At 46.4% G+C, this 20,224-nt stretch overlaps 1 protein-coding gene across 4 annotated transcripts in view; it reads left to right on the forward strand.

Moving 5' to 3' along the window:
• The window catches only part of Myh11 (myosin heavy chain 11), a 114,091-nt gene that overhangs the window by 83,210 nt on the left and 10,657 nt on the right, over positions 1-20,224 (forward strand). For all 4 annotated transcript variants that reach the window (XM_036195166.1, XM_036195163.1, XM_036195167.1 and 1 more), the window contains 19 exons: positions 1,035-1,156; positions 1,254-1,323; positions 1,480-1,640; positions 3,214-3,322; positions 5,285-5,416; positions 5,520-5,726; positions 6,594-6,731; positions 7,382-7,505; positions 9,764-9,935; positions 11,368-11,580; positions 12,700-12,844; positions 14,070-14,276; positions 15,641-15,745; positions 15,836-15,988; positions 16,201-16,449; positions 18,683-18,895; positions 19,107-19,319; positions 19,542-19,703; positions 20,059-20,187. In XM_036195166.1, the coding sequence (XP_036051059.1) occupies positions 1,035-1,156; positions 1,254-1,323; positions 1,480-1,640; positions 3,214-3,322; positions 5,285-5,416; positions 5,520-5,726; positions 6,594-6,731; positions 7,382-7,505; positions 9,764-9,935; positions 11,368-11,580; positions 12,700-12,844; positions 14,070-14,276; positions 15,641-15,745; positions 15,836-15,988; positions 16,201-16,449; positions 18,683-18,895; positions 19,107-19,319; positions 19,542-19,703; positions 20,059-20,187 (3,024 nt within the window). The remainder of the gene's footprint in view (positions 1-1,034; positions 1,157-1,253; positions 1,324-1,479; positions 1,641-3,213; positions 3,323-5,284; positions 5,417-5,519; positions 5,727-6,593; positions 6,732-7,381; positions 7,506-9,763; positions 9,936-11,367; positions 11,581-12,699; positions 12,845-14,069; positions 14,277-15,640; positions 15,746-15,835; positions 15,989-16,200; positions 16,450-18,682; positions 18,896-19,106; positions 19,320-19,541; positions 19,704-20,058; positions 20,188-20,224) is intronic.

The raw sequence follows: 20,224 nt of genomic DNA on the forward strand, positions 1-20,224 counted from the left end.
TCATATTGCTACATGATGGCATGAGCTAGGGATGGGACAGGAATGGTTTACGGAGCTCCTTTTGTGATGGCATCCTGTCTGTAGAAAGCCATTGAAGGAGTTTAAGCAGTAGGTCATGATCAAAATTATGTTTTAGACCAAATGAGGAGCTAGGAGGGGCAGGCAGGCCTGAGGAGAGAAGATCAAGTGGGAAAGTGCTGCAGTTGTCTGGGTAGAAGAAACAATGGCATATAAAAGTAGGTTGGGGGAGATGGCTCCACCATTTAAAGTGCTTGCCACACAAGTAGGACTTGGAATCCCAGAAACCCACATAAATACTAGTGGGTATGGTGGTCTGCTTGTAGCTTTAATCTCAGAAGACAGACAGGGAATCCCCAGAACAATTCAGCTAAGAGACTGAACTTTGAGTTTCAGTGGATGAATGAGTCAGTGAATATGATGTAAGAGTGATTGAGAATGATTTCAGACACTAACTTCAGACCTCCAAAAGTACACACATACACATGAACACACACACTTCACACACATACAGATCACATACACAGGCACAGACACACATCTCATATCACATACACATACACACACATCACACATCACATACACACACCACATGCATATCACACATACACATACATCAAAAATGTGTATACATGCTCACATGTGTGTGCTCTCATAGACATGCAAGGACATTAATGCATACACATGCACACCACATCTGCATTTTTTTTAAAGAAACCTACTGTGAGAGACTTGGGAGGTAAGAGCTATGAGGCAGTGATGTCCAGGAGGTGAGGGGGAGGACAGTGAGGGGAAAACATCCCCAGTTTCTAGCCAGGGGTGCTAGCACCACTAAGCACAATGAGGATTATAGGACAAATAGGACCAAAGAAAGTATAGAAACCCAGAGATGACAACAGTGGATATTACATCTCAGTTAAACCCCGTGAAGACCCCAACACTGCCACGGATGTTTTCTGGCCCTGAGGTCTGGGGCTTGCTGCTCCAGTGGTCACTGGCCTCTTCTACTTCCACAGTCTGGCAAGTTGGATGCATTTCTGGTGCTGGAGCAGCTGCGGTGCAATGGTGTGTTGGAAGGCATCCGCATCTGCCGTCAGGGCTTCCCCAACAGGATTGTCTTCCAAGAGTTCCGGCAACGGTGAGCCTGCTGGTGTTGGTGGGGCGGTGGGGAGCAAGCCCTGGAGAAAGAATGAATGATGGAGATGTGTTGAGCAACTTCTGTCCTGTATTTTAAGCTATGAGATCCTGGCAGCAAACGCCATCCCCAAAGGCTTCATGGATGGAAAGCAAGCTTGCATTCTCATGGTGAGCATAATCCCTCCCCAGACATTCCAGTTGTGACCTCCCAGCTTTGGGTCATATTTCCAGTTGCTATCTGAGTGGGATCATTCTTAAATACATGCCATACTGAACAAATGGCACATTTGAAAATGGCAACTCTTCTTTTCCCTCCCTCCTCAGATCAAAGCCCTTGAACTGGACCCCAACCTGTACAGGATTGGGCAGAGCAAAATCTTCTTCCGTACGGGAGTCCTGGCCCACCTGGAGGAGGAACGGGACCTGAAGATTACTGATGTCATAATGGCCTTCCAGGCAATGTGTCGTGGCTACCTGGCCAGAAAGTAAACACAGTTTCCCTGTATCCTAAAATTTCCCCCAAATTCATAGTAGAAAACTAAAGTCCAGAGAAGAGGATTTCCAGCCCTGCTTTGGGATTCCCTGATTCCAAGAAGCTATCTATTTTAAGATGTGTCAATCAACAGCTTCTATCTGAGTAGGAAAGGAAGATTCCAACTGAAATGTGTGTGCTGGTTATAGAAGCAGGAAGGATGGGTGACAACCAATGGGCTTGAGAGTTTTAGACCCGGGTTCTTATTCTCAATTCCTCATCCTATGTGCTCATATTTCTCCTGAGTGCAATAATTTCTACCTCATGAAATTGTTAAGAGGAGCTAATGAAATGATGCCCAGGAAGGGCTTAGAAGTGTGGCTGGCTTTCATTTCACAACTCTTAGGCTACGATAACATGTCAGAGAAAAAATTATGTGGCTGTATCTCTAGCCCTATGTTCAAATAGGATTCATAAAGCAGCACCTTAGAAGTTGCAATGCTCCATCTGTTCTGCTTGGTGTCTATGTGAAACTCAGGTTCCTCAAGGAAAGACACCCCTGCTGGGCATAGTGGCACATGCCCAGAGGCAGGTGGATCTTTGTGAATTTGAGGCTAGCCTAGTCTACAGAGCAAGTTCCAGGACAGTCAGAGCAACAAAGAGAAACTGTCTGGAGAGAGAGAGAGAGAGAGAGAGAGAGAGAGAGAGAGAGAGAGAGAAGGGAAGGAGGGAAGGAGGGAAGGAGGGAAGGAGGGAAGGAGGGAAGGAGGGAAGGAAGGAAGGAAGGAAGGAAGGAAGGAAGGAAGGAAGGAAGGAAGAAAAATAAAGACACCCCAGAGAGATCTCCCTGGTGCTGATGCCTGGAGTGTGCGCTATCATCAGGTACAGTCTACACCACATCTGCAGAGCCTTGATTGGGTCAGAGAGACTCAGTATGGCTAAGTCTAGATATTGGGAAGCCCTTAGTACAATAGCAGTCCTAATTTGTTAAATTTTATAATTAAATTCTCTGTTGCCATCATTCCTGTTCCCAAAATAACAGGTACTCTTAATAATAATTGGTATTCTTAAATGTACCCACAACCAATGTGGCAGCTCACATGGCAGAGTGGGATTGTGGTCATCATTCTGTAGTTTTTCAAACCCAGAAGCTCTAAAGAAATATAGTGCTGATTTGGTATTAAGGTTTGAGAATTCTGAAATACTACCAAGGAATAAATAAGTCTGTCAGAACTTAACTGGCACAACTAGGGGAGTGAAGGAGGATCCCTGCAGAAACAAAGCATCAAACTTTTCCTTAGATATCATTTCTAGCTTTGTTTTTGAGGTCTTTGTGAACCTGGAGTTTCCCTTGCCTCCTGAGAAAGGCTCTGGAAGCCAGCTTAAGTGGCTTGGTCAGATAATATGCTGGTTCTGATGCTCAAAAAGATTGGCTAGAGTGACTGGGGGATGTTCTATACAGTGAATGATGCCATGAACCATGAGGGAAGCACCTTATGGCTCCCTACCTCACTCTCCCCAGGAAGGGAAAGATGCCATGAACCATGAGGGAAGCACCTCATGGCTCCCTGCCTCACTCTTCCCAGGGCCTTCACCAAGAGGCAGCAACAGTTGACAGCCATGAAGGTGATCCAGAGGAATTGTGCTGCCTACCTCAAGCTCCGAAACTGGCAATGGTGGAGACTCTTCACTAAAGTGAGTGATTGACTCTACACCTTCCCAGAAGTCACTTGACCTCCTCCACTTCCCCAATCAAGCCCTACTGGGATCTCTAGATGTGAGAATGGAGGTGGTCCAAAATGGCTCTTGAAGCAGAGGCTTAAAGTCGGACCTCACATGCAGGCCTGTGAAGCCCTTTGGCTTGTGGGTTACAGTCATGACCTTAAAGCAAATCAAGGTGTTTCTGTCACCCCAAGAATCCATCTTCACACCTTTAACCCCAGCACTCGGGAGGCAGAGCCAGGTGGATCTCTGTGAGTTTGAGGCCAGCCTGGTCTACAGAGCAAGATCCAGGACAGGCACCAAAACTACCCAGAGAAACCCTGTCTTGAAAAAAAAAAATCCACCTTATTGTACTTATGTAGCAAACCCACTTTTCTCTGTGGCCCCTAACAGCTTCACTTCTGCCCTCCCTTTCTATACCCCATTGTTTCAAGATATTAATGAAATTCTGTAGCATGGTGCCTTGCAGGATTGGTGTTCTCACTCAGCATGATGAAGCAGGAAGCCCCCACTTGCTGCTTGAATTTGTAGTTCATTTCATTCCTTGCATCTTGCAGGACCTTTGGGTACCACTGGCCTTTGCAGCATCATTGGCTGCACAAAGATATGTTTATTGACTGTAAACTTATATATTACTCTTATATACCCTTGAGTGTGTAAATTCTTTCCCCCAAGGAAGTATTTATTAAGTACCTGTTGTATGCCAGAAGTGTACTAGTTGGTATCATGGTCCATGGCTTCATGAATATAACAGCCAACTGGAGAGGCCGAAGATAACAACAGTCTCAGAAACAGATAATGGCAAATCCTGCTAAGTATGTGAAGGCAGCCATGAGGTTCATTGGCAGAGACTCTGGGTGCCAAGCAAGCTGGAGAAGAAGCTTAACAGGAAGCTGCTCTCTGCAAATGTTCCCATGAACCCACACGCTAAGGGACTGTCCTGAAAAAACCATCTCCCATAAAGAGAAGCAGGAATTCAGGGCATCCTCCACAGCTTATTTGACTGTGACAGTGTTTCCATAGCAGATTCATTGGTTTACCTGTTGATGGGGATGGTGGTAGGGGAATCAAGTAGTAAAAATGCCTGTCTAAAACTGACTGATGAACAGCATGAGGTAAGAAACAATGAGTGATGAGAACAGAATATAAATGAAGGACAGAATTAAATGATGAGACCAGAATATAAAACTAAGCATTCAGTTCAATACTTGCCTTTTTGTTCTCCTTTTTGAGACAGGGTCTCTCTATGTAGCTATGGCTGGTCTAGAACTCTGTGTGAACCAGGCTGACCTTGAACCCAGAGAGATCCTCCTGCCTCTGCTCCCCAAGTGCTGGGATTAGAGGTGTGCACTATCATGACCAACCTTCCAGACTATTATTTAAACAGGAGGAAGAAGACTGGAAGGAAATTGCTGTTGTAACACTGACTGTGGCTGGGGAACAGCCGTGGAGGGTTCTGATTTTTTTTCTTGCAAAGATGCATCAACACTTCCAACTCCTTTTGTTCTTTCTCCTTTCATTTTGTTCTAATAAATTGATCTAATAAGAGGCCCATGGACTCAGGGTGTAGCTCAATGATAAAGCACACAGCCCTAGGTTCAATCTCCAGTACTGCAAAAAGAAACAATGAAAAGTCCCTCACCTTTGCCATTCCAATAGTTTAGGCTCAGCAATTCTGTCTTGTGGAAGAGGTTCCTAGAAATTATTCTAGAATGTAAACCATCTCTCTTGCCTCTACCTACTAATGCCTGTAGAATCTTCCATCCCTGTTTCAACTGCTGATTATGTCCCTGACATTGCCCATTGTCACCTAGATGGGTGTTGGTAAAATCATCTGTAGCTGAGAACCAATCTAATATTTGATAAAAATGGCTCCCTTTGGCCAAAAACACTAATGTTGGCTATGTGTATGTATGTATGTATGTATGTATGTAGGTAAAGCCATTGCTCCAGGTGACACGGCAGGAGGAGGAGATGCAGGCCAAGGAGGAGGAGATGCAGAAGATCAAGGAAAGGCAGCAGAAGGCAGAGACTGAGCTGAAAGAGCTGGAGCAGAAGCACACTCAGGTATAAACAAGTGCACTGTGGGCTGTGGGGGCAGCACAGCCAAGGGTTCAGCCCACAGTGAGACACGGGAGATCTCATGGCCACCTTCTAATCCTGCATGCAGTTGGCTGAGGAGAAGACTCTGCTGCAGGAGCAGCTGCAAGCAGAGACAGAGCTGTATGCCGAGGCTGAGGAGATGCGGGTCCGGCTGGCAGCCAAGAAGCAGGAACTGGAGGAGATTCTACATGAGATGGAGGCCCGCCTGGAGGAAGAGGAGGACCGGGGCCAGCAACTGCAGGCTGAGAGGAAGAAGATGGCTCAGCAGATGCTGGTAAGACATTGCAGGGGCTTATGGCAGGAAGAGATTGACTGGATCCTCAGTGAAGGCCTCTGATGATATATGGCCCAATGCTGGAAGATGGAAGCACTCAGGTTTAGAGACCAATGGCCATCTGCCCAATGCCACAGAGCTAGGTCAGGAACTGAACACAAGTCTCCAGAGCCTTCTCTGTCTACTGTGTTCTGTATGGCTCTGTCTGCCTTGTGGTCTGTATGCTGACCCCCTTCCTGTTAGCAACTTGGTGTAAAGGATAATTGTGTCAGTTATTATACTGTAATAAAACAGTCTGAACACAGCAGCTTCAAACAGTCCATATTTATCTTAGTAGTCAACAACTGGGGAGGGGCTTATGGCCACTCATGACCAGGGCCAGTCATCTGAAGGCTCAGTCAGGCTAAAAGATGAACTTCTTTGAGGCTTATTCACATGGCTGCCAGCAGGAGGTGCCAGTTCCTCAGCCACTTCATGGGGCCACTTGCACTTCCTCCTGTCATGGCTGTGGACTGCCCGCAGAAGAGCAGAAGAGGAGGGAGGGAGCCACAGCGCCTTTCTGTTACCACCTTCCAATTGTGTTGAGAATTCTTAGCGCCCCCCCACACACACACACTCATGGGGACTAATTTCCTGCCTCTGGAAGGAAGGAATGGCTATCAAGGATGGTCTGGAATATGGTACTGACTCCCCAGTAAAAACATATCACTGACACTGAGCAAATCAGTTGCCTAGTAGCCTATATGTGTTTCTAAAGGAGACAGCAGTGTACAGGGTATCCTCAGCCCAGCCTCCACACTGGCTAGCCCCAGATCTCTAGAGACTTTGTTCCAGCAAGGTTGTGATCCTTGTCTCTCCCCAACCAAGGACCTGGAGGAGCAGCTGGAGGAGGAGGAGGCTGCCAGACAGAAACTACAGCTTGAGAAGGTCACAGCTGAAGCCAAGATCAAGAAACTGGAAGATGACATCTTGGTCATGGATGATCAGAACAACAAGCTTTCAAAAGTGCGTTAGATGTGCCAGTCTTGCCACATGTCCAGCACTAATGGCAGAAGCACCCTGTGAAAATAGGGACAAGCAGTCACTTCAGTTAATAATCCCAAGCCAATTGACTCCATTAGTTCAAGCTGGGCATCAGCTAGGCCCTCTGTGGACCGAGCTCTGTGTGGATCAGGACACTCGTGGAGTAGGAGTCCAGTATCCTGCACTGGGGCTTACACTCTAGCAAGATATAAGTAACCATTACCATTGTGACCAGAGTCTGACCAGGGTGAGCCCTGTTAGGAGTGGAACACTAGGGGATGAAGGAAGGATACTTTCTGGAGGAGGTGGCATGGACATAGATTGAGGAACAGTTAGGAATACAACATTGACCTACTCTGCAAAGGTTCTGAGGCAGAGACAAGCTGTCCTGTAGGAGGAATGGGGAAGTTCTTTAGCTGAGCATTGAGTGTGCAGGACACACTGGCAAGAGGCAAGATGTGGGCAGCCTGGGAAGTTCCTAAAGAACTTCTACCATATGGAACTCCTGGTGCCTGTGATTAGGAATTGGGTTTTCTTTAAAATGTTCATATAGAAGCTGCTGGAAATAAAACATAGACCATGGAGGAGAAATAAAAACCACTCCAATTATTGTTTTCCCATTGCCCCTAAAGGAACGAAAACTCCTTGAAGAGAGAGTCAGCGACTTGACAACTAATCTAGCAGAAGAGGAAGAAAAAGCTAAAAACCTCACAAAGCTGAAGAGCAAGCATGAGTCTATGATCTCAGAACTGGAGGGTAAGTGGGGATATAGGTGGAACCAGAAGCCACGTTAGGTGAAATGAACTGGGCTCAAAGATAAATATCATATTTCCTCTCATATGTGGAATCTAGGTTTTAATGTTTTGCTTGATATGTTTTTTATTATTTCATTTTCCATCTTCTTTAAAAATACATTTATTATTTATTGATTGAGTGTGTATGTGTATGTGTGTCATATGTAGTGTGTGTATTGTGTGGTTGTATGTGTGTGGATGGTGTGTGGTCATGCATGTCACAGCATGCACGTAGAAGTCACAGACAATTTTGTGGAGTTGGTTCTCTCCTTCTACTGTGCAGCTTTGGGGGATTGAACTTAGATTATTAAGCTTGGCTGCAAGTGCCTTTACCTGCTGAGTCATCCTGTTGCACCTATTTTACTTTATTGTTAGAAAGGGTCTCATGTAGCCTAGGCTAGCCTGAAACTTAGTATGTAGCCAAAGCTAGCTGTGAGCGCCTCATCCTCCTGCTGACACCTCCCAAATGCTGGTTTACAGGTGGCCACTTGCTGAGCTCATGCAGTACTAGGACCTAAACCAAAGTATTGTGCATGTGCGGCCCACACCTCAGCTGAGCCACATCCCCAGCACAGAGTCTCGATTTTAAATAAGTATCTATGCATAGGACACACGGCCCACACCTCAGCTGAGCCACATCCCCTGCACAGAGCCTAGATTTTAAATGAGTATCTATGCATAGGATGTGAAAGTTGAAGGGTCTGTAGAAAGGAAGGGGTATTAAGGTAGGGCAGGTGGCTGGACAAGAGAGGGAGAGAAAAAGGACAATATCTTTGCTCTCATATGGAATCAGATTTTAAAAAAGAAAAATCAAGAAGCAGAAAGAGGGACTATTTGAATAAAGAGAGAGGACTAGGCCAGGCAGTGGTGGCTCACGCCTTTAATCCCAGCACTCGGGAGGCAGAGCCAGGCAGATCTCTGTAAGTTTGAGGCCAGCCTGGGCTACCAAGTGAGTTCCAGAGGGAGAGAGAGAGAGAGAGAGAGAGAGAGAGAGAGAGAGAGAGAGAAGAAGAAGAAGAAGAAGAAGAAGAAGAAGAAGAAGAAGAAGAAGAAGAAGAAGAAGAAGAAGAAGAAGAAGAAGAAGAAGAAGAAGAAGAAGAAGAAGAAGAAGAAAAGAAGAAAGAAGAAGAAGAGGAGGAGGAGGAAGAAGAGGAGGAGGAGGAGAGAGAAAGAGAGAGAGAGAGAAGAAGAAGAAGAAGAAGAAGAAGAAGAAGAAGAAGAAGAGGAGGAGGAGAGAGAAAGAAAGAGAGAGAGAGAAGAAGAAGAAGAGGAAGAAGAGGAGGAGGAGGATAGAGAGAGAGAGAGAAGAAGAAGAAGAAGAGGAAGAGGAGGAGGAGAGAGAGAGAGAGAAAGAGAGAGAGAGAGAGAGAGAGAGAGAGAGAGAGAGAAAGAAAGAAAGAAAGAAAGAAAGAAAGAAGGAAAGAAAGAAGGAAAGAAAGAAAGAAAGAGGACCAGAAGGAAAGGGGAGGAGGAGGGACAAGAGAGAATAATTGAGTACAAGCAAACTCCCACCATGTGTATCTATGAAATGTCCTCACAAAACCCACTGTTCAGCCAGGCAGTGGGGGCGCATGCCTTTAATTCCAGCACTCAGGAGGCAGAGGCAGGTGGATCTCTGTGAGTTCGAGGCCAGCCTGGTCTACAGAGCTAGTCCAGGACAGACTCCAAAGCTATAGAGAAACCCTGTCTCGAAAAACAAAACAAAACAAAAAAAGTATTCTAAAAATTTAATACACAGGGACTGGAGAGATAGCCTAGCAGTTAAGACCTTTCTGTTAAATCATGAGGACCAGAGTTTGGATCCCAGCAAACTCCAGCCACATGAGATCCAACAGCCTCTTCTGCCTCCAAAGGCCTTATACTCATGTGCATACACACTCACACACAGATACTCACATATGAACACGGATACTCACACACATACACACACAGATACACATGGACATAGACACTCATACAGACACACCTACACACAGACAAAATAAATATTTTTAAAAAACCTAAAAACCAGAAAAATCAGAAAGGAACCTTTAGAAAGATTATCCTGGGAAAGAGACTCCATCTTGGATCCACACCACTGTGCGCAATACACTCTGATGGGAAAGGTGCTTTTTTCCCCACGCTTGATATTCCCTTCACTGAAAAAGAGTCTAGGGCTAATTGTGCAATGTCTGTTCCTGGTGTCATCTCCATGCTGAGGTACCCCTGACTCTGTTGCAGTGAGGCTGAAGAAAGAGGAGAAGAGCCGACAGGAGCTGGAAAAACTGAAGAGGAAACTGGAGGGTGATGCCAGTGATTTCCACGAGCAGATAGCTGACCTGCAGGCACAGATTGCGGAACTCAAGATGCAGCTGGCAAAGAAAGAGGAGGAGCTGCAAGCAGCGCTAGCCAGGTGCAGTGTGTGTGTGTGTGTGTGTGTGTGTGTGTGTGTGTGTCCCAGTCCCAGTCCTAGTGTGTGAGTGTGTGTGTGTCCAGAGGCCCTCTGCTTTTTGAGGTGGCCATAGGCCCTTGGGATGGATGTTGTGTCTCAGACCAGGTATCCTGCAAGCCTTCCCAACTATGCTCTCACCCCTAAACCTCACATTCAACTTTTCTTCCCTCTAAACTCAACCTCTTTACAGTGCCCCTACTTCGATGGTATTGTAGCATCTGGGGTGCCCAGAATTTGTCATCTGAACCCCAGTTCTGAGTTTCCAGTCACCTACTGAGTCCATCTCTGTCTGTATCACAAGCATTGCATGTCTAGATTGGGTGGTTTTCATCTTCCCCATCCTACTCTCTCTGTGCACGCCAGCTTCCCCAGCCTCTGACATCTCCCAGTCACACAGCCTAAGTCACCTGCCCCCCTATTCCCTCCTTTTTCCTGGCATTTGGCTGGCCTCAAGCTGTGGATATGGCAGCAGGAAATGACTGCTGCCCCATTTGTTGTGTGCTCAGCTCATTCCCAAAAGCACCCTCAGACACCTTGATGCTCTTACACTCCTCTAGAGAGTTAAGGAGGTACCTGCCCACACTGCTTGTAAGAGGCAGAGCTGGGGCTCAAACCCAGGGCTTTTGATTAGTCTTCTGGCTCATCTCTTTTCTAATTTGGAGTGCATGGCAGGGGTTGGGTGACTAATAAAAATGTCAGTCCAGTGCATTAGTCTGTGCTAGAATAGCAGCTGGGTTACCCAGAAAGACCCTGATCTCTCTGGCAGCTGCTGGGCTGTAGGCATAACATCAGAGCACCTGCCTATCTCTCATCCTAGGCCTTCCCATTCAGCATAGTCAAGTTGGATAGCAAAGCTAAATGTAATGGTCTATATATGTAGTCCCAGCACTCAGGAGGCTGAGGCAGGAGAACCACAATTTTATGGACAGCCTGCGTTCTATAAGCAAGATTCTGTCATGGAAATAAACAGATTTTAGCTCCACCATGCACCAGGACAGAGCTCAGGGTTAAGGCCTAGAAAAGGATCTGTGATGAGCATAATGGCAGATTTTATTGGTGGAATATGTAAAGTACAAGTGACCGCTTTCATAGGGATGTGTTTTATTTACTGAAGTATTGGGGCCTAAGCAATGTTCAGGATATTGGGGGATTCAGGTGGAGGCTGGCTCCTAGTAGAAAAGCAAAGAATCACTAGGTTGATTGACCACTTTTCCATGTGGCATCATTCATTTCCTCCATTGAAGGAAATAGGCCCATATGATTGACAATCCTGATTTCTCCAGTGCTTTCTTTAAGCTGAGCCTCCTACAGTTTGGGACACAGGAGCTAGTTTTTGGTGGCATTGTATAGCCTTGGCTGTGAGGTCTTAATCTTGGTGCTCCATCCCGGGCAGGCTTGATGAAGAGATTGCCCAGAAAAACAATGCCCTAAAGAAGATTCGAGAGCTGGAGGGCCATGTCTCAGACCTACAGGAGGACCTGGACTCAGAGCGGGCTGCCAGGAACAAGGCTGAGAAGCAGAAGCGAGACCTGGGGGAGGAGCTGGAGGCACTGAAGACAGAGCTGGAGGATACATTGGACAGCACAGCCACACAACAGGAGCTCAGGTGCGTGGGCTGGGCCCCAGAGTCCACCAACTCCAAGCAGATCTGAAATCACTGGCCTTCCTGGTTGTGTCTAGAACACTAGTATGTTTAGTTTTCTCTGCAGGAGAGCAATAGTGAATAATTCAAGAACAACTTTAAAAGGATAGAACAGATGTCAAATTCCTCCAGTTCCACTCCTAGTTAGGATTTTTAAGTAATTTCTTCTTCTGTATGTGTGCATGTATATATGTTTTATGTTAAATTTTAAAAATAACATTCATCAGATTGGTCTCCAACTTAAGATTCACTACAAGTAAATAGAGGAGACAAACAACCATATCCTAGACAATATTCTATCTCTAGTGAACATAGGTCATTTATTCATTTAATGAGCATATAAACCTTTTGAGCATATCCTATGGTAGGGTTTCTGTTAACTGCAACACAGCATTCCCACACTTTGGGGTTTATACATGGACCAATGGTTAGTTCCACCTTTTTGTTCCCCTCCCACCTGTCTGGAGATACAGAAAGACTTGGAGTAGTGGCTAAAAGCTCCAAGCCAGGCTGGCTTCATGCTGTAGCTCTGTCACAGAGTTGTTGGGACCCCATGGGTAAGGAGCTTCCCCCTTAGCCTGCAAATAACATTGCTGCCTTATGGAGTTGCTATGAAGATGAGATGCTGTGTATGGAAAAACAGGTCCAGCTGGGCTTGGTGGCTCATGCTTATAATCTTAGCACTCAGAAGTAGAAGCAGGAGGATTGTGAATTTGAGACCAGCATGGGCTATGTAGTGAGTGAAATACTGTTTTAAGAAAAAAACTTAGCTTAGGACCTGGCATATAGTAAGTGTTGGATAAAGCCAACAGTGTTAATATTTAAGGGATATCTGCAGACTACAGACACACTCTTATATTTTCTATGCTGGTTTGCCATCCTTGGAGATTCTGGGAGCAGGTAACATGCTCCCCATTTCACAGCTGATATAATACTCTGGGGTTAGGGAGGTTAGCTCACACAGCAAAGGAGGACTTCGGCTCTGGGTACCAGGAGACTTCTTGTCCTCTTGCACAGTATTGTCTGTCACAGGCAACCCCTGTCTCTGGCCTGAGTGTCATCCACTGTGTTCTTTTTTCCTAGAGCCAAGAGGGAACAGGAAGTGACAGTGCTGAAGAAGGCCCTGGATGAGGAGACACGGTCCCATGAGGCCCAGGTCCAGGAGATGAGGCAAAAGCACACACAGGCAGTGGAGGAACTCACGGAGCAGCTGGAGCAGTTCAAAAGGGTGTGTGCTCAAGAAACATCCCAGAAAACATATTATGATGGCAGAATTTACCCACTATTGTCTAGAACTTTGGGACTTGAAGTGCTCCAAAAACCCAGGACTTTCTGAGCAGTACAAGTGAAAATTCTACCCAGATCATGAGATGGGTCATAGTCGGAGTGCAGGTGTACCAAGATACTTGGTAACATGATCTTCAGGCTGTGGGGACACTGTCTATGAAAAGTAGGCAAATCATGTTCAGTCTGAGTCCATTCCCCAAGGTGCTGCTTTATGTACAGATACAAATATCCTACAACCCAAAAAGCTATGGGATTCACAGCTCTCAGATTTAGAGAAATTGTGTAGCCCAGATATGTTGTAGGGGGTCTGGAAGGTGGATGGTTTTCTCAGACTCCAGGATGGTTTTCTCTTCTGTCCTTGCCAGCTGAAGTCCTCCTCCTGTTTCCTGTTCTTATCCAAACACTTTTTTTCTTAGGTGACCCACATATATATAGGAACTAGTTAGGTAAAATAACAAACACAGAAATAGCAGGGGAAATTAGACAATGAATGTGAAAGAAAATAGGGTGTGGTGGTAATCAGAGCCAACTAGAGTGGGACTGCCCCACTAACAGAGCAGCCACGCCTAGATCAGCTGGTCTTTGCCTTGAGAAAAGGTCCTTAGTTTGTTTTTTGGGAGTCAGAATTATTGAAATATGAAAACAGACCACACACACACACAAACACACATTTTTTTCTTATTTTTAGATAGGGTCTCATTCTAAACCCAGTCTATCTTGGAACTCATAATAATCCACCTGCTTCAGATGGAGTGCCGGGATTACAAACATAAGCCACCATGTCTGCCTTCCTTTCTTTTTCTTTCTCTTTATTTCTTTTGAGACAGGATTATATTAGATAACTCTAGCCTCACATTCAGGATTTACCTCCTGAGTGCTGGGATTACACAAGACAGAACATAAAGTTGTTAAAGAAGAGCTGGGAATCCATATTTTTCTGGGAAATGTCCTAAAATTTGATAACCCATACAGAACAGGACATGAAAGCAGGTTGATGAGGCTTCTGGATGTGTTTCGAGATCTGATTCCTGAGTTTGGGAACTGGAATCCCAGGAGTCCTGCAGAAGTTCTATTCTCCCTCCATCCCTTCCCTTGGATGAGATAGACTAGAGGAAGGGGCAGGGAGAGGAACAGAATAGCCCACCTCCCTCTGCTTCCCTCGGCAGGCCAAAGCAAACCTGGACAAAAGCAAGCAGACATTGGAGAAGGAGAATGCGGACCTGACTGGGGAGCTGCGTGTCCTGGGCCAGGCAAAGCAGGAGCTGGAACACAAGAAGAAGAAGCTGGAGGTGCAGCTGCAGGAGCTGCTGTCCAAGTGCAGTGATGGGGAGCGTGCCCGGGCTGAACTGAATGACAAGGTTCACAAGCTACAGGTAAGAGCAGCTGTTCTACTGCAAGAGACCTCTGCTCAGCCCCCAAGTCCTTTGTTGCCAGCAAGTCGGCTTCCTTAAGATGCATCCTTGCATTCCCTGTGTGAATTCTTTTTGTCAAAACCTCATGTATACACTTAATAAACATTTACTGAGCACCTACTGGATGCCAGGCCTTGTGCTTAATCCTGAGATAAAAAACAAGGAAGAAGACAGATTGTCTCTGTACCATCTGAACTCCAGCCTGCTGAGGGTGGGAGAGATGGCCACAAACACAGAGAGAAAATCCAGAAAACACACACCACACTGCAAGGGCAAATACAGGGCAGCCTGGGGTCAGGAAAGGCTGCCCCCAGGAGCACTGGCACTCAGATGCATATGTTTTCAAGCAGAGTCAATAGTACTGCTGGCAGTAAGTGTAAAAGTAGGAGGGGTCAAGGGCAGCAGTACTGACAAGCTGGGAGAAGTGGTACAGAATAGGACCAGAGAAGGAAGCTGTGGCCAGATAACAAAGGGCCCTGATACCCCAATTAGATGTATGTTGGTGTTTATGCCAAGTAATAGAGGCAACTGAAGCTGACAAATGATAGAGCCTGTGTATCTTAGCTTCAGATAGGATTTAGCTTCAGAGACACATTTGGCCTGAGTTTCAGTTTCCAAAGAATGGCCCCAAGTTTGATAAATACTTACTGTACTCACAAGCTAGGTCTAGGGAGCAGGGAAACACCACAGGTCTGGTTCCCTGCAGTTGAGAACAGGGGTTTGCTACACTCCAGTATACAGTGATACTTAAAGCCTCATTATAAATAGGAAAAGTGAGGTGGGGGCTACAGCTGTACATCCCAGGCACATCTGTGCAGAGCCGCCAGGGCTGGTATAGAATGCAGAGATGCAGGAAGGGGCCCTGCTCCATGCCTTTAGCAGCCACCTCTTTGGTGATGGCCATAAAGGTCATGAAAGAGCAATGAGTAGGGGTGAGAGCAAGACCTACCTACAGTTTCCTCCCCAGTGGTAAGGAGTGAACAAGTCAGGAGTGACTTTTAACACTGGGACTCTCAGATCTGCAGCTCATCTCTGCCAACTTTAGTGTAGACTTGTAATCCAATAAGGTGGATCCTAACTGGGTCCAGTCAATACAGTGGGACTCTGATAGGTTCTTAGAACTGTAGAGTCTAGGCCAGGATTCCCAACTTGTAGCTGATGGTTCCAGAAGGAGCCAGAGTCATCTCTCAGTTCCTGGGCATTTTCTGTCACTGGCCACCACACGTCCTATCCCACAAAGGTGTGTGATGTACTCTGATGAAGAAAAGCTCCTCTTGCTGATGTGTCATATGAGTTTCAACTCAACAGTCTCTCACCCTTCTCAGAATGAAGTGGAGAGTGTCACAGGCATGCTCAATGAGGCAGAGGGCAAGGCCATCAAACTGACCAAGGATGTGGCATCCCTTGGATCCCAGCTTCAAGACACTCAAGTAAGTATCCTACTGCACCACCTGGGAGACCTGGAGTGCCTGCTTCCTTGGGGGAATTCCTGAGACCGACATGCATGCTTTCTCTTGTAGGAGCTACTTCAAGAAGAAACTCGGCAGAAACTCAATGTGTCCACCAAGCTGCGTCAGTTGGAAGATGAGAGGAACAGCCTGCAGGACCAGCTAGATGAGGAGATAGAAGCCAAGCAAAACCTGGAGCGCCATGTCTCCACCCTGAACGTTCAGGTTTGGACAGCATACTGGGGCCTACCGTGCATCCTCCCTCACCTCTCTTCTGGGGCCTAGAGTGGGTCCCCTCCTCACCTACAGGGTCCACTGTGACTCCTCTCCTCTGGGTCTGTGTGGTTTGTTTGCTCACTAGCTCCCTCTGCTGTTGGATTTCCTCAGTGAGGAGGAAGAGGGTTCACTTCTCAGGGCCCAACTCTTGGCCATTCCAGCTCTCAGACTCTAAGAAGAAGCTGCAGGACTTCGCAAGCACTGTGGAGGCCATGGAGGAGGGAAAGAAGAGGTTGCAGAAGGAGATGGAGGGCCTCAGCCAGCAGTACGAGGAAAAGGCTGCCGCCTATGACAAACTGGAGAAGACTAAGAACAGGCTTCAGCAGGAGCTGGATGACTTGGTTGTAGACCTGGACAACCAGCGGCAACTGGTGTCCAATCTGGAAAAGAAGCAGAAGAAATTTGATCAGGTAGGGCTGAGAGCTCACTGCCCTGTCCTTGAACATGGGGTGAGGTCAGTTCTGTGAGGCACTGTGGTTGTGCTGGGAGTCTGAATTTCATCTGGACTTTCCTGGAAGCAGTAGAAGGCTATTTTGTCTCATCTTAGGTGGCTATGACATATAAGGGCCACTAGGTCAAGGCATGAACACATCAGAATGCTTAACATTGAGATTTTGTTAGGCACAAACACTGTGAAAACTTCTCACAGACATAGCCTTAGGGCTGGAACAATCCCTAACAAAATGAGGGGCATTTATCCCATTCACTCAGTGAATACTCAGAAGCACTGCTGGATGTTATAAGTAATTACAAGCATCTGTTCTTCAAAACATATTATTTAATTTCCACTTTTTTTTTTTTTTTTTGAGGTGGTCTCCTGTTGGCCATATTGGCCTTGAACTCACTATGTAGCTTTAGTTGACTTTCAATTTCTGAACTTCTAATCCTCGTGCTTCCACCTTTGGAGTACTGGGATCACTGGTATGCCATACTCAGTTTTATGCAGTACTGGGGACTGAACCCAGGGCTTCCTGCATGGTAGGCAAACATTCTATCAACTGAGGCACAGCCCCTTTCCTCAAAGTATATGCTTGTTAATACCACTTTCCCCAAATGCTTCATTATGTGAAATTTAAAGCAATTGAGTAGTCACTGCCAGAATCAATCACTAGCATTGTGCTACATGCCTTTTGTCCTACTTTCTTTGGGGTGTAATGGGGGGTGGAGAGAGGATCTTACTATGTAGCCCTGGCTGGCCTAGAACTTGTAATGTAGACCAGGCTGGCCTCTGACTCACAGAGATCTGCCTGTCTCTGCCTCCCTAGAGCTGGGATTAAAGGTGTGTACCACCATGCTTAGCCCTATCCTAGTTATTTATAATAAAGATGAGTCACAACAACCCAACATATTTAATCTTTTGGGCTCGTTTCAAAGCAAATCACAGACATCTGTGCCCTTCTCCCTTAACATGTCACATTACATATTATATGATACTTGGGCTGGTGAGATGACTCAACTTATAAAGTTGCTGACAAGATTTATGACCTAAATTCAGTCCCTAAAATCAAAAATCAAATCTACTTGGTGGAAGGAGAGACCAGACTTCCACAAATTGTCCTCTGGTCATCCTGTGGCACACACATATACACACATACACAAATAAATATAAATAAATGTAAAAAAAAAGATTTAAAAATAGTTTTGCAACCAGGCATGGTGGCACAGGCCTGAAATTCTGACTCTCAGGAAGTTGAAGCAGGAGGATTATGGATTTAAGGTCAGCCTAGGCTAGGCTACATAGCAAGACTGTCTCAAAACACTATTATTATTATTATTATTATTATTATTATTATTATTTTATATCTTTAGGGTAAATTTACATGTGTTTCAAAGCATACATCCTTTAAGTGTGCAGTCACAATGTTCTGATAAATGCACCTGTTATGACTCAAACTCCTAAATACTAGCTCTAATATATGTTACCCATACTTACTAAACACGATTTTATATGTAATATAGGTTTATTCTAAAACTCAGTTTACAGATTGTGCTGTGAGTCCAAATGCTAGGGGTTCAGGGTCACAACTTCCCCTGACAGGCCTCATCGTGTTGAGCTTGTACAGGACACCCTGGTTCTTCCCTTTCCCAACAGCCATTCTGCTCTGGACAGTCATTTGCAGCAATGGTCTCATTATCTAATAGAGTGCTAGAAGTTGTGTTTCACTGTCTTTCTTTTGATATTCTGTGGAGTTTGGTATCCCCTATGTTGTTAGAAGGTCCCTGCTGCTCATCTATCTCTACTGAATTCTGCAAGTCTGGTTTTAGGTGCTACGATCTGTAACATGTTGCTCTCTATTCCACCAGATGAAGTTGTGTTAAGTTGAAACAGACTTTTCTCCAAGCATGTGCATAACCATACACCCTCAGGATGGTGCATGGGCTATCTCTGTAAGAAAGATACTCATGGCCATGCAACAAAAACATCATCCAATGTCACTTTGTCCTCAGTAGCAGGATGTGCTAGCCCAAATGGGCAGTTTGATCTAGCAGTGAGAAAGTAAGATTATCCTAACTGACTTCCACGTGTATCTAAATTGCTTGCACTTGCACTGAGCACATTCAGTGTGACAGGGCTTCTTCACATCTGTGGTTCAATGAGCTTCAAGTATGCTGGGGATGCCTCTGAGCCTTGTGTTCTTTCAGTTGCTGGCTGAGGAAAAGAACATTTCTTCCAAGTACGCTGATGAGAGGGACCGAGCTGAAGCAGAGGCCAGGGAAAAGGAAACAAAGGCTTTGTCCCTAGCCCGGGCCCTTGAAGAGGCCCTGGAAGCCAAAGAGGAGCTGGAGAGGACCAACAAGATGCTCAAAGCTGAGATGGAAGACCTGGTCAGCTCCAAGGATGATGTGGGCAAGAATGTAAGTGGTTCTGAATCTCATCAACTGGTGCCTCACTGAGGTGCGTCAGTCTGCTGTGGGCACAGGAGGCCAGGGAACAGAAGCAGGGGCTGAGACATCAGGAGTCATGTCAGATTCTAGCAGCCTAGGCCACTGCTCTAGTCTTATGAGCTTCCATTCCGTGAGGGTGAAGCCTCACTTAAGCAAAGGCCCTACCCACTCTGCTTCCCAGGTGCATGAGCTAGAGAAATCTAAGCGTGCCTTGGAGACCCAGATGGAAGAGATGAAAACCCAGCTGGAGGAGCTGGAGGATGAGCTTCAGGCCACTGAGGATGCCAAGTTGAGGCTGGAGGTCAACATGCAAGCCCTCAAGGGCCAGTTTGAACGAGATCTCCAGGCTCGAGATGAGCAGAATGAGGAGAAGCGGAGGCAGCTACAGCGGCAGGTGAGTCAGGTCTCATCTGTGACTGGGGACAACCCATCCTCTATCCTTACTTGCTGCCAAGATTTATAACCTAAATTCAGCCCCTAAAACCTACTTGGGGGAAGCAGTGGACACTCCTAACCCCACCGGATTATTCTGAGTTCCTGGGAGCTCAGGAAGTAGCTAAGTGAGCCCAGGCTCTGAGGGGCATCCCTGTAGCCTGTACCCTCCTTCCTGGCTCAGCTGCATGAGTATGAAACAGAACTGGAAGATGAACGGAAGCAGAGGGCTCTGGCAGTAGCAGCCAAGAAGAAGCTGGAAGGGGACCTGAAAGACCTGGAGCTTCAGGCTGACTCGGCCATCAAAGGGAGGGAAGAAGCCATCAAGCAGCTTCGAAAACTGCAGGTGTGTGATGCTGTTTTCAGGGAAGAAGGAATGTAGGGGAAGAAGAGGCAGCTCCCCAGGCCAGGTGCATCAATGTGGAGACCTCAGGAAGCAGCCTGCCTCTGTCAGAGGTGCAGGCCAGCAGCTATTTAGCCACAGATGGTGGTTTTCTGAGTGAGGCACCATTACTGGGCTCTTGTCCACTTCCCTCAGTTCACATGGAGGATTCTAACACTAGAGGCCTGGGGCCCAGCCAAGCATGAGGAATACACCAAAATAAACTGAAAATTCCAAGGGGTTGGCATGCGGAGGTAAGTCTCCCTGTACAGAATCAGGTGAGTGAAATGGGTCTTGCTTATCCTGTTGACTCATGCAGGCTCAGATGAAGGACTTCCAGAGAGAGCTGGATGATGCCCGTGCCTCCAGAGATGAGATCTTTGCCACCTCAAAAGAGAATGAGAAGAAAGCCAAGAGCCTGGAAGCAGACCTCATGCAGCTCCAGGAGGTAGCAGCCTTCCCTGCTGGTGACAGCCTCTCATGAA

Source organism: Onychomys torridus, chromosome 8 (genome assembly GCF_903995425.1).
Source record: "Onychomys torridus chromosome 8, mOncTor1.1, whole genome shotgun sequence".
Lineage (NCBI taxonomy): Eukaryota > Metazoa > Chordata > Mammalia > Rodentia > Cricetidae > Onychomys > Onychomys torridus.